We start from the raw sequence: 12,436 nt of genomic DNA on the forward strand, positions 1-12,436 counted from the left end.
CGGCTCTCTGCAGCCCCATCTCTGTAAGTAACCTTTCTGCTTCTGTTTGGTGGTGGCTTTGAACCCGGGGCATTTTACCCCCAAGCTAAAACCCCAGCGCTTTTGGGTGTGTGGTGCTGGGGTGGAGCCCAGGGCTGTCCTACCTCTGAGCTACATCCCAAGCCCTGTTTTATTTTATTTTTTATTTTTTTATTTTTTACAGGTCTGGGGATAGAACCCAGAGGCATTTGACCTCCGAACTACACCCCCTGCCCTACTATTTTTTTATTCTTTTTTTTTTTTTTTGGTGGTGGTACTGGAGTTCCTGGAAACCCTCTACCTCTGGGCTATACTCTCAGACCTATTTTTATATTTTTATTTGGAAACAGGGTCTCTTAAGCCAGCACGGCTGGCTTTGAACCCTTGCGATCCTCCTGCCTCCGCCTCCCAAGCGCAGGGATTACAAGCCTGTGCCACCACGCCTGGCTTTATTCTTTATTTTGAAACAGGGTCTCACTGAGCTGGGGAGGGCCTCACTAAGTAGCTGAGGCTGTCCGCGAACCCCGATCCTCCAGTCTCAGCCTTCTGAGTGCTGGGATTCCAAGCGTGTGCCACCACGCCCGGCTTGTTTTATTTTGAAGCAGGGTCTAAGTTGACGACAGGCTCTCTGCTTGCTGAGGCTGTCCATGAGCCTCCTGTGTCAGCCTCCCAAGTACTGGGATTCCAGGCGCATGCTGCCACGCCCGGCCTTTCTTTTTTCTCAGGGTCAAAATTGTATTCTTTTGTTTGGAAACAGGTCTCAGTAAGTTGCCTGGGTAAGTAGTTGAGGCTGGCCACAAACCTGTGATCCTCCTATCTCAGCCTCCCAAGTCCTGGGAATACAGGCGTGTGCCACCACGCCCGGCCTTTTTTTTTTTTTTTTTTTTATCATTTTGAAACACGGAGCTCGCTAAGTTGAAGGCCTTGCTAAGTTCCTAGGACTGGCCTCGATCTTGTGATCCTTCTGTCTCAGCCTCCTAAGTATTGGGATTACTTGGGATTACAGGCCGGAGCCACCACACTCAGGCTTTTTTTGTTTTTAATTGTGGAAAAGCTGTGTGCGGGGTGTGAGTGATTCCGAGCAAGAGCAGCCTAGCGGCAGCCGACCCCCACACAGGAACGCACCCAGGAGCCCAGGATGACCCTCTGGCTGTGGAGGGTGCTGCCTGGACTGGGGTCCCCTCTCCCGGAGGGCCGAAGCCTGAGGAGGTGCTTACCACAGGCCTGTTAGTGCCTCTGAGGGACCCTGGACGCAGAGGACGGAAGGCACTCCTGCCGCGGCCACTGAGGCCCAGGACCTGCTGACAGTCTGGGGCCTGACCCCATGGCTACCGGGTGCAGGCGGTCCTGCCTTCGCAGTGCCCTTTCTCCCACAAGCCTCTCTTGGGGTGGTCGGCCTGGTGCATAAACACACACACACACACACACACACACACACACACACACACACACACACACGCAGCCTGAAGGTCTGCCGGGCTCTGTGAGCTTCGCAAATAAGACCATTTTACAGTCCGGTGAAAAAGCAAACGGGCCACGGCCTCCCAAGGTATTCGCCACTGGCTCCAAATACCAGCGCGTCCAGCCCAGGCCGCGCGGCCCGCAGGAGGGGCCGGGACGCGGACTTCTGCCCGGTGGCCGCAGCCCTGGCCAGGTCCACGTGATGGGGCGAGGAGGGGGCGTCCAGCGTGAGCGCAGGGCGGAGGATGCAGGCAGAGTCCCGGACGGCCTTTACACAAAGCTTACAGGGATGGGCCACCAAAAGCCAGGCCCAGCGGGCGCGGTGGTGATGTCTGCCAACCCAGACAGGCGGATCACAGGTTCGAGGCCAGCCCCAGCAACCGAGGGGGTCCCTGTTTCAAAATTTAAAATAAAAAAAAAGGTCTGGGGTCTGGGGTGGGGGGTGTAGCTCAGATGTAGAATGCCCTCGGGTTCAATTCCCAGCACCAAAAATAAACAAATAAATAAATAAAAGCCACGGCCCCGTAACAAGCAGAGGGAGGGCACCCAGCGGCGGCCAGCAGCCCCGCGAGCCCCGGGCCAGGGCGGCGCCCGGGCGGGCCGGGGGCTCGGGCCTCAGTCCCCGCCCCGCGGCCGCGGGGGGCGCGGCGGGCGCCGATTGGCTGCGGCGCGCGGGGCGGGGGCGGGGGGCGGTCACGGCGGCCGCGGCCTCCCCGCTCCGCGCCGCGTCCCCGCCGGCGGCCACCATGAGCACCGGCCTGCGCTACAAGAGCAAGCTGGCGACCCCAGGTGAGCCGCCGCCCGCGCCCGCGCCCCCCCCGCCCGCGCCCGCTCTCACCGTGTCTCCCCATCTCTCCCCCCGCCGCGCCCGGACCCGACCCCGGCCCGCAGAGGACAAGCAGGTACGTGCGGCGCCGCGGCCGTCACCTATGGGCGCCGCGACCCCGCCCCCGCCGGCGCCCCGGCGACCCCCATTGTCTGTCGGGGCAGTGCCGCCGCCCCGAGCCGCGGAGGGAGGAGGGGGCTCCGCGCCGGCTCCCCGACCCGCGCTGCAGGGCACGGGCCTCTCCCCGCGATGGGAGGGGGACCAGTGGACCGGTCTCCCACGGGTCCAGTACCAGCATCCTTGGTGACCTGGCCGGGAGGCCATGTACCAGGGGTCGGGGAGGCCGCGAGCCGGAGGGGAGGGTCTCTGGGTCCACCAGCCCGCCCGCACACCGTCCCTGAGCCCCACGGGGGGGGGGGGTCCGGGCACCCCGCCCGGCGCTGCACCTCTGCGCCCCATCCCCACACCCAGACTCGTGCCCACTCGTCGGTAGCCCGGCTTCTCTCAGCCAGAGCCTTCAGGGCCTGGTCTGAGTCATCCCGGGGCTCCGGAGGGGTGCTCCCATCCCATGGGTACAGACAGGCCGTGACCTTCTGGAGGGGCTGGCCTGGGCCCCCTCTGGGGATGCCAGACCCAGTGGGGGGATAGCAGGGCGGGGGCAACCCCAGTGGCCAGCCATGTTGGCAGGAGGGCCGGGTTCGGGCTCTCCGATATAGGGGTGCACACATGACCAAAGCAGGGCGTGAACCCTGGAGCCCCAGCCAGGGAGCAGCTGGCAGGGCAGGAATGGCGGGCTGGCTGGCAGGTGGGGTGGAGCTGGACCAGCTGCTTGGGGCGTCTCTGGGCAAAGATGTCCCCCTCCCAGGGTCCACTGAGGGTCCAGGAGGGATCCCCCAGGGAGCCTGGGTGGAGAGCTGCCCCCTCCACCTCAGCGGGTCAGACAAAGCCCTGGATGCACAGACAGGGACCACGGGCTTTGTTTAAGTGACAGGGACAACCCGGGCTGCGTGCTTGGCCGGAGGGCACTCTGAGTCATCAGGCGCGAGTACCTGCCGCCCCACACCGACCGGGTTCCCTGCCCCTTGCTCCTAGGTGGGGGCCCCTCCTGCCCAGGCTGGGTCTGCCCATCTTTTGAGGTCATCTGGGAGCCAGCCTCCCCTACCCCCTGCCTCCAGGTCCCAAGAGCCCTTGAAGGCAGAGGCTGGGACTCCCAGGAGCAGGGCCTGGCTGTAGGGTGGGTGTGGGCGTGGGAGGGGGAGCGGACCTGCAGTGGCTTCCGGTTGTTATTAACCCAGAACTCCCTTTTACCGTGCACGGGGGGCTCAGAGAGCAGGGGGCGGGCTCGTGGCTCCTCTAGGCCCCCTGCTCTGTCTTGGGCAGTGCTGGGGGCTCTGTGGTGACTTCCAGAGCTGACTGTGGATTCTAAGAACGAATGCCTGGATAGCGTCAGGCACCGGACAGAGGTGGGCGCAGCTGTCAGCGGCTCTGGAAACCCCAGGAATACTTCTTGTGCCTCCTAGGGGCCGGCTGAGGGGTGGCAGGCAGGGCCCCTCCCTTGCCCCCGCCCCCAAATGCTCAGGCTCCAACCGGGCAACCTGGTGAGGTGCTTGACCTCCTGACCCCGGCCTCTCCAGGGGCTGTGCCTTTTCAGCGGGGAAACTGAGGCAATCTGCCACCAACAAGCCCTGTTAAACATCGGTGTGAGGCTGCCTCCAGGCCTGGGGCCCAGGCCAGGTTTTCTGGGTTCCTAGACATGGAGGAGGGGGACCCAAGATGCCAGCCTCCCAGGTGGTTGCTGGGGGGGGGGGCGGAGGTTGGGTGGGGCTCTGCTCCGAGGCGACCACAGGGGTCTGGAGCCGGGAGGAGGCCTGCGGGAAGCCAGAACTAGAGGGGAGGGGGGGGAGAAGACTGGGGAGGGGGCTGCGCCCTGCCCTGGGATGAAAGGCTCTCCTGTTCCCAGCTGCGGGTCCTCCCTTCTCCCCAGGTGCCAGCGGCTCCAGACCCACAGCAGGAGCGGGGCCTGGACAGGGCTGGGGGACCCTCCACCAGGGGAGCCCGGAAGGGAGGCCGGGTGGGGGAGGGGTGGGCCTGCAGGGGGAGGGGCCCTTCCCAGTCCGGCGCTGCACACTGGCCAGAACCCTTTCCAGCCATCCTGGCCCTTCCCGGGCTCCTTTACCTGCCCCTCCCGGGCGCGCGGGCTGTTTTGATTCTGGGGGGATCCCGGAGGTGGGGGCTAAGGAAGGGTTGGGTGGCTCACAAAGGATGCTCTCGGCTCCCAGACCCCTGCAGTTCCTGGAGTGGCCACACGGGGGCGAAGGCCTGGCCAGCCTAAGCTCTCCATTCCCCAATCGCCCAGTCCCCTGGGTCAGAACTCGGCGGGGAAGGGAGGGTCGCGGGGGCCGGTGGGGAGGGACCCCGCGCCATCCCCCGCACCCACGCCGCTCGGAGGGCGAGGGCCACCTGGGCATTGGCGGCGGCGGGAGTCGTGGAAAGCGTGCGGTGGAGGAGCAGCCTGGCTGCAAGTTTGGAGGGAAGGGGGAGGGCCTGCTCCCTGGCCGCCTCGCCCCTCGCCCGCCCCAAGCCTCTGCGGCAGTGCGGGGCCGGGCTTCCGAGGGAGGTGGGCGGGGTCCCCTGCGGGCCCCCACGTGTACCGGGGCAGGACCCCCAGGCGGTCGGGGGGCGCGGTCGGGAGCATCCCGGCGCCCTCTGGCGGGACGCGCGGCAGCCGTGGTCCAGGCCCGGCCCTCCGCAGCCGGCTCCCGCGGCCCCGCCCGCCGCGGCCCCATTTCCAGGCGACGGTTTCCCGGCGACGGCGGGCGGGGCCGCCCCTCCCGCGAGCGCCCTGGAAGCCCCGCCTCGGGTGCGGTGCGGGCGCGGGGCTGCCGGCTGCGAGCCCCAGAGCTGCGGGCCGGCCGGCAGAGGCAGGGGGATGGCTCGGAAGGCCTCTCTGGGGTCAGCGGCTGCCCCGGGTAGGCGACGTCCCCTGCTGGGGCCTCGGTGTCTGCAAAACGGGGGCGAGAACAGGGCCTGAGGTTGGGCCCCACGCGTAAGCCCCTCGCGAGCGCCTGGCTCGGTTGGCCTGGCGGGTCTGGGGGCCCAACGTGGCGGGCAGGCTCGCGAGGGTCGCCGCGATGAACTCGCTGGCGGCGCCCCGGGACCGCCTGGTGGAGCAGTTGCTGTCACCGCGGACACAGGCCCAGAGGCGGCTCAAGGTGTGTGTGCGCGCGTGCAGAAGGGACAGCATGTGTCCGTGTGTGCGAGCTTGCGTGGCCACGACCCCCGGGAGCTCCAGGACAGGGTAGGGGCCGCGCACCGGCTGCATTGGGGGCTGGGTGTGCTTGGGGACCCTGCGGCGGGGGCAGGCTGGCTGCTGTGTCTATTAATAGCCCAGCTCTGCAGCCTCCACCCCCAGGACTGGATCTGGGCCAGGCGGCCTCCCACCAGTGCTCTGGGGCCGGAGTGTTGGGCCTGGGCGCCTTCGGCTTAAGAGGGACCTGTGTCTGCAGAGGTCTCAGCCCATGGGTTAACAAGAAAACCCCACGGCCCTGCCTGCGAGGCCTGACACCCCCTCCCCCAGTCTTGAGCCGCAGAAGCTCCTGGCCGAGGCTGGCTCCGCTCACCTGCCACCTCACCTTAGGCCTCCATCCCAACCCTCTTCCCCATTTTTTGACAATGAAATGCCCCGGGGAGTGTTCCGTCTGCCGTCTCTTCATCCTGAGCCGAGCAGGGAGCAGGGCCAGGGCCAGGGCATCGGACAGCCCTGGAGGAACTCCAGAGCACCCTGACCTGCCCACCTGTCCCCAGGACATCGACAAGCAGTACGTGGGCTTTGCCACACTGCCCAACCAGGTACACCGGAAGTCGGTGAAGAAGGGCTTCGACTTCACCCTCATGGTGGCCGGTGAGTGGGCGCGGGCGCGGGCGCGGGCGGAGTGGCCGCCCGGCCGTGGGGCCCCTCCTAACTCATCCCCTTCGCTGTCCCCCGTGGCCAGGTGAGTCCGGCCTGGGGAAGTCCACGCTGGTGCACAGCCTCTTCCTGACCGACCTGTACAAGGACAGGAAGCTGCTCAGTGCCGAGGGTGAGTGGAGCCCCTGCCGGCGGTCACCCTCGAAGGCGCCTTGGCCACCTGCTCAGGGTCCCCAGATCCTGGCCGCCCGCGGCGGGGCGGGGGTCACGGCGCCCCACTATCTCCCGGCAGAGCGCATCGGCCAGACGGTGGAGATCCTGAAGCACACGGTGGACATCGAGGAGAAGGGGGTCAAGCTGAAGCTGACCATCGTGGACACGCCGGGCTTCGGGGACGCCGTCAACAACACGGAGTGGTGAGGAGGCCCCGCCCCGCGCCCCCGCCCCGCCCGCGCGGGCCTCACGCCGCCCCTTGCCGTCCGCAGCTGGAAGCCGGTCACCGACTACGTGGACCAGCAGTTTGAGCAGTACTTCCGCGACGAGAGCGGCCTGAACCGCAAGAACATCCAGGACAACCGCGTGCACTGCTGCCTCTACTTCATTTCGCCCTTCGGGCACGGGTGCGGGCCGCGGGGCTGCGCGGGGCGGGCTGCGTGCGGGACTGGGCTGCGCGGGGGGCGGGCTGCGCGGGGCGGGCTGCGTGCAGGGGCTGCGCTGGGGGACGGCCTGCGTGCTGGGCGCTCTGCCCCCGTGCCCATGGCCCCCGCTGCTCTCTGCAGGCTGCGGCCGGTGGACGTGGGCTTCATGAAGGCTTTGCACGAGAAGGTGAACATCGTGCCCCTCATCGCCAAAGCGGACTGCCTGGTCCCCAGTGAGATCCGGAAGCTGAAGGAGCGGGTGAGCCTGGGGGTGGGGTGGGGCAGGCTGTTCTGGGTGAGCCTGGGGGGGGCAAGCTGTTCTGGGTGAGCCTGGAGGGGGCAGGCTGTTCTGGGTGGGCGGTGGGCCACCTGGCCAGCCCCCAGCCCGGCCTCCTGCCGCCGCAGATCCGGGAGGAGATCGACAAGTTCTGCATTCACGTGTACCAGTTCCCCGAGTGCGACTCGGATGAGGACGAGGACTTCAAGCAGCAGGACCGGGAGCTGAAGGTGGCAGCGGCTGGGGCAGGGATGGGGGTGCGGGAGGGCGGGAGGCCGCACTGGGCCCAAGCCAGTGAGCGCAGGAGTCGCCGTTTGACCCGCACCCCTCTGTCTGGGTCTGGAGAGTGAGGGCCACCCGCATCCCAGCCTGGCCTTCGATGCCATGGGGCATCTGGGCCCCTCCCAGGTGATCGCCCTGACCTGCCTCGCACGGCCAACAGGGCTGGCCCCGTCTCCAGAGTCCTGACGGCCATAGAGGCGTGGGCTACAGGGATGATACCCCACTTGGTTAGGAGCAGAGCGCGGGCGCCGGGACCTCTCCGAGGGGAGGCGGAGGTTGGAGACTAGCAAGGCCGCCCCCGTTGCTAAGCAACCCCTGCGGCCGCGTTGCGTGCACACGGGACGGGAGTGAGAGCCCTGCCCTTCCCCAGGAGAGCGTGCCCTTCGCCGTCATCGGCAGCAACACGGTGGTGGAAGCCAAGGGGCAGCGGGTCCGCGGCCGACTGTACCCCTGGGGCATCGTGGAGGGTGAGTCGAGGGCGGGGCGGGGGGGGGCGGCGGGGCGGGCGCCGACTGTACCCCTGGGGCATCGTGGAGGGTGAGTCGAGGGCGGGCGGGCGCCGACTGTACCCCTGGGGCATCGTGGAGGGTGAGTCGAGGGCGGGGCCGGCGCCCGGGCCGCCCACTGCCGCCTCTGCCGCCCCCAGTGGAGAACCAGGCGCACTGCGACTTCGTGAAGCTGCGCAACATGCTGATCCGCACGCACATGCACGACCTCAAGGACGTGACGTGCGACGTGCACTACGAGAACTACCGCGCGCACTGCATCCAGCAGATGACCAGGTGCGCCGCCCCGCCCGGCACCCCCGACGGCCCGCCCCGCCCAGCACCCAGGGGCGGCCGGCCGCGTCCTCGGCTCGCCACCCGAGCTCCCAGCAGCTTTTTTCTACCCCATAGCAAACTGACCCAGGACAGCCGCATGGATAGCCCCATCCCCATTCTGCCCCTGCCCACCCCGGACGTGGAGACGGAGAAGCTTATCAGGATGAAGGACGAGGAGGTTGGTGGGGCCGGCAGAGGGGGGGGGCGGCAGAGCCAGGGGGCCGGCAGAGCGGGGGGGGGGGGGCGGCCAGGGGGGGGCCGGCAGAGCCAGGGGGACCAGCAGAGCGGGGGGGGGGGGCGGGCGCGGGCGGCGGGCTCTCACGCCTCCCTGCCCCCCAGCTGAGGCGGATGCAGGAGATGCTGCAGAAGATGAAGCAGCAGATGCAGGACCAGTGAGCCCGCCGCGGACAGACCGCCCGCCCGGGCTGGCCCCTCCCACCCGGCCCCAGACCGGCCTGGACGCCGCCCGGATCCCCCGGATCTGCAGGGCCTGGACCAGCCCTGAGCCCAGCGTGGCCGATCCCGACCCCAGACGCGGAGCCAGCCCCACGTGACCCTAATTTATTCTCAGCCCCGCCCCGCCCCGTCGTTGTGTGTACTTCCGAGGGTCCCGACTGCAGGCCCCTCCGGCCGGCCCACCCGGGCCTCTGCGGAGCAGGAGTCCAGTTCTCCTCCCCCACGGCGGTCCGGCGCCGTCCCCAGGCGCCGCTCAGGCCTGCGGGGTAAACCGAGGCCGAGGAGGGGGAGGGGTCTCCAGGATCCTGTGCGGCTGCCCAGCCGCCCGCTGGGGTGCGCGTTCTCCCTGACCCCTCCCGCACTGGGCCCGGCCTTTGGGCTCCGTGGGTGGGGCATCCTCGGCGAGCCCGCGGCTGGAGGTCGGCTCCCCGCACTGCCGGCTGGGGTCCGGCCCGGCTCTCCACCCGCATGACCCCTCCCCGCGCCCGCGGCGCGCTGTGTCAGTTGTGATGCCGCCCTGTCCTGGTGGCCGGGCAACAGTGTTGAACGTGGCCGCGGCGTCCGAGTGGTCCTTGGCCGGGGCGGAAGCCGGCGCCGCGATAGCGCTATCGGCAGCCGGCCTGGGGTTATTTCTGGCGCGGGCGGCCGCGGCGCGGTCGTCCAGAGCACGCCGGGCGCCGTCCTCTCGCCATGGGCTCTCGTGAGTCTGGGGTCGGGCTCCAGCTCGCGGGCAGGCAGGCTGGGAGGCTCTGGGCCTGTTGGCCGCAGTGGGGAGGACTGGCTCTGCCGGAGACCCCGCGATGCCAGCACTTGGGCGGCTGAGCCAGGAGGCGCGCAGGTTCGAGGCCAGCCTCAGCAGAGCCCAGTTCCAAATAGAAAACAGCCTGCCCCGTTACAGAATTTAAGGGGGGGGTGGCGGGCTTGGGCGCGGAGGTCCAGGGAGACCCCCCCCCCGGGCGCCATCCTCGGCACCAACAACCTAAAACGAAAGCCCCCGGTGCGGCCGCGGAGCTGGACAGCGGCCGCGGCGCCTTCTCTTGCAGGGCCGCCGAGCCTGCTGCTGCTGCCGCTGCTGCTGCCGCCGCTGCTGCGGGGGGCGGCCGCCTGCCCCGCGCCCTGCCGCTGCTCGCGCACGCTCGTGGACTGCGGGCACCGCGGGCTCACGGCCGCCACGCTGCCGGCCGCCTTCCCGCCGGACACCACGGAGCTCGTGCTGACCGGCAACAACCTGACGGCGCTGCGGCCCGGGCTGCTGGACGCGCTGCCCGCGCTGCGCGTGGCGCACCTGGCCGCCAACCCCTGGCGCTGCGACTGCCGCCTGGTGCCGCTGCGCGCCTGGCTGGCCGGCCAGCCCGAGCGCCGGCCCTACGGCGGGCTGCGCTGCGCCGCGCCCCCCGCGCTGCGCGGCCGCCGGCTGGCCTACCTGGCCGAGGCCGAGCTGCGCGCCGCCTGCCCCGCGCCCTGCCCCGCCGCCCTGGGGCTGCAGCTGGCGCTGCTCGGCCTCGGGCTGCTGCACGCGCTGCTGCTGGCGCTGCTGCTGGGCCGCCTGCGGGGCCTGCGCGCCCGGGCCCTGTGCGCGCTGGCCGCCCCGCTGGTGGCCGGGCCCGACGGGGCGGCCGCGTCCTGAGAGCGGCCGCCGCGCCCAGACTCCCGCGCCCCGGCCCGCCCGCCCGGGACGCACCTGCCGCACGCACCGCCCGGGGAGGCCACCCCGCGCCCGGTGCCCAGCTGCAGCGCCTCGCCTTCCCCGCCCCGTGCACGACCCTTCCGCAGCCCATGACTGAGACCGGTACATGGCTGCACCCAGCCGGCTGAGACAGAAGGATGGCAGGTCCGAGGCCGGCCTCTTCAGCAAGGCCCCCCGGCGACTCAGGGAGACCCTGTTTCAAAATAAAACGGGCTCGGGGAGTGGTAGCTCGGAGGTAGAATGGCCCTGCAGTTCATCCTCAATCATCCCCCCCTCCCAATAAATAAATAAACCCTTCTTGTGATCTGGCCGGGTCTCCGCACCCCATGACCCGAATCTCTCCGTCAAACCCCAGTAAAAGCCCCCACGGGCAGTTGAAGAGGACGTAATGACATCTCCACACAGCCAAACCGGCCTGGGAATCCGGGGGTGGGGGAGATTCTCCTGCCATCATCAGTGAAGATCACTGTGGGTACCAAGGATGCTGCTGACAGTGAGGACAGGACAGGCGGCCCTCCGTGGGCGGACACCGATGGACCCACAGGCTGAGCATGCCCAGGAGCGGCTGCCAGGAGGCCGGTGCGGTGGCCCACTCCTGCAATCCCAGTAGTTGAGAGGCTGAGATAGGAATTTGGGGAGGCCCTCAGCACCTTAGCAAGTTCTGTTTCAAAAAAAAAAAAAAAATAGGGCTGGGAGTGTAGCTTAGAGGTAGAGCTCCTGGGTTCCATCCACAGTGCCCCCCCACACACACACACAAAGAATGTTTGGAGGATTCAGGCTTGCTGGCCCACACCTAAAACCCCAGTACTTGAGAGGCAGAGACAGGAGGATCACAAGTTTGAGGCCAGCCTTGGCAATTTGGTGAGAGGCTCAGCAACTTAGACCCTGTTTCAAAATAAAAAATAAGCAGGGCATGGCGGCTCATGCCTGTAATCCCACTGCTTGGGAGGCTGAGACAGTGTGAGGACAGCCTCAGCTACTTAGGCCCTTTGCAACTCAGTGAGACCCTATTTCACAATAAAGAGTAAAAAAATAGGGCTGGGGGTGTAGCTCGGAGGTAGAAATGCTCCTGGCATTCTAGTCCCGCAAAAAAAATAAAAATAAATAAGCCGGACGTGGCGGCGCATGCTGAGTCAGGAAGATGGCTGGTTTGCGGCCAGCCTCAGCAACTTGTGAGGCCCTCCGCAACCTAGTGAGATCCTGTTTCCAAATAAAGAATAAAAGAGAGCTGGGGGTTGTAGCGCAGAGGCAGAACACCCGAAAGAAGGAGGGGGAGAAGTTGTTAAATAGCTCCGACCAGCGCTGCTGCTGCGCAGAAAGTTCTCTAAGCGGTTGGGAATGGGTCGAGGCCCGGGGTGTGTTACGGCCAGCTCTGTGGTCCATCTGGGGCTCCCGGGCTGGTGAGGGGTTGGCCTCTGCACAACTGACAGGGTGACTGGGGCCATGGGCAATGGGGGCCACCGAATACCCTGCAAGTGAGAGAGAGGAGGGGGGTCTCCGAAGTCACCGCGCCCTGGAGTGAGCTGGGCTCCCATCCCTCGGTCCCCCCCCCCCGGGCCCCTCCAGGCGTGACCCAAACATCCTTCTTCCGATCCCATAGCAGCCTCAGCCCCTTTCTGCTGTGGCCAAGAACGCCACACCGCAGCCTGCCTCCTGCAGGACCCTCACCTCAGTACCACTTCCTCAGATCGCCCAGATCAGCAAGGGCCCCTCTGGTCTCTGGTTTCCCATTGTGCTGCTTCTGCTAATAGAGCAGGTTCTTGGAGCCCTCTCTGGGTGCCCAGCATGGCACAGGCTGCTAACACGGTGGCAAACGCCTGTACTCCCAGTCCTTGGGAGGCTGAGACAGGAGGATTGCAGGTTTGAGGCCAGCCTCGGCAACTTAGCAAGAGTCTCAGTAAGTTAGAGAGACCCTCCGTTTCAAAATAAAATAATAAAAAGGGCTAAGAGTGTAGCTTGGAGGTAGAACACCCCTGGGTTCAGTCCCCAATTAAAAAAAAAAAAGCCAGGCGTGGTGGTGCACACTTGTAATCCCAGGATTCGAGAGGCAGAGACAGGACGAT

At 67.2% G+C, this 12,436-nt stretch overlaps 2 protein-coding genes across 4 annotated transcripts; both read left to right on the plus strand.

Annotated features, from left to right (window-relative positions):
* Positions 1–2,225: 2,225 nt before the first annotated feature.
* SEPTIN5 (septin 5) lies at positions 2,226–8,626 on the plus strand (the record flags this gene model as incomplete). 3 transcript variants are annotated; one of them, XM_080718006.1, is made up of 12 exons in its annotated part: positions 2,226–2,268; positions 2,371–2,381; positions 6,110–6,206; positions 6,298–6,384; positions 6,505–6,628; positions 6,698–6,832; positions 6,992–7,109; positions 7,256–7,357; positions 7,780–7,876; positions 8,056–8,191; positions 8,306–8,408; positions 8,570–8,626. In XM_080718006.1, 12 exons carry the CDS (start codon positions 2,226–2,228, stop codon positions 8,624–8,626), a joined length of 1,110 nt encoding a protein of 369 aa, XP_080574132.1. The 3 variants fall into 3 exon arrangements, with proteins under 3 accessions (XP_080574132.1, XP_080574131.1, XP_080574133.1); XM_080718005.1 differs by lacking the exons at positions 2,226–2,268; positions 2,371–2,381 and adding an exon at positions 5,437–5,517; XM_080718007.1 differs by lacking the exons at positions 2,226–2,268; positions 2,371–2,381; positions 8,570–8,626 and adding an exon at positions 5,437–5,517 and having other exon boundaries at positions 8,067–8,191; positions 8,306–8,335.
* A 569-nt stretch (positions 8,627–9,195) lies between these two features.
* GP1BB (glycoprotein Ib platelet subunit beta) lies at positions 9,196–10,313 on the plus strand (the record flags this gene model as incomplete). Its single annotated transcript, XM_080717842.1, has 2 exons — positions 9,196–9,386; positions 9,626–10,313. 2 exons carry the CDS (start codon positions 9,196–9,198, stop codon positions 10,311–10,313), a joined length of 879 nt encoding a protein of 292 aa, XP_080573968.1.
* Between the last annotated feature and the right edge of the window lie 2,123 nt (positions 10,314–12,436).

Source organism: Muscardinus avellanarius, assembly GCF_963383645.1.
Source record: "Muscardinus avellanarius genome assembly, chromosome: 21".
Classification (NCBI taxonomy): domain Eukaryota; kingdom Metazoa; phylum Chordata; class Mammalia; order Rodentia; family Gliridae; genus Muscardinus; species Muscardinus avellanarius.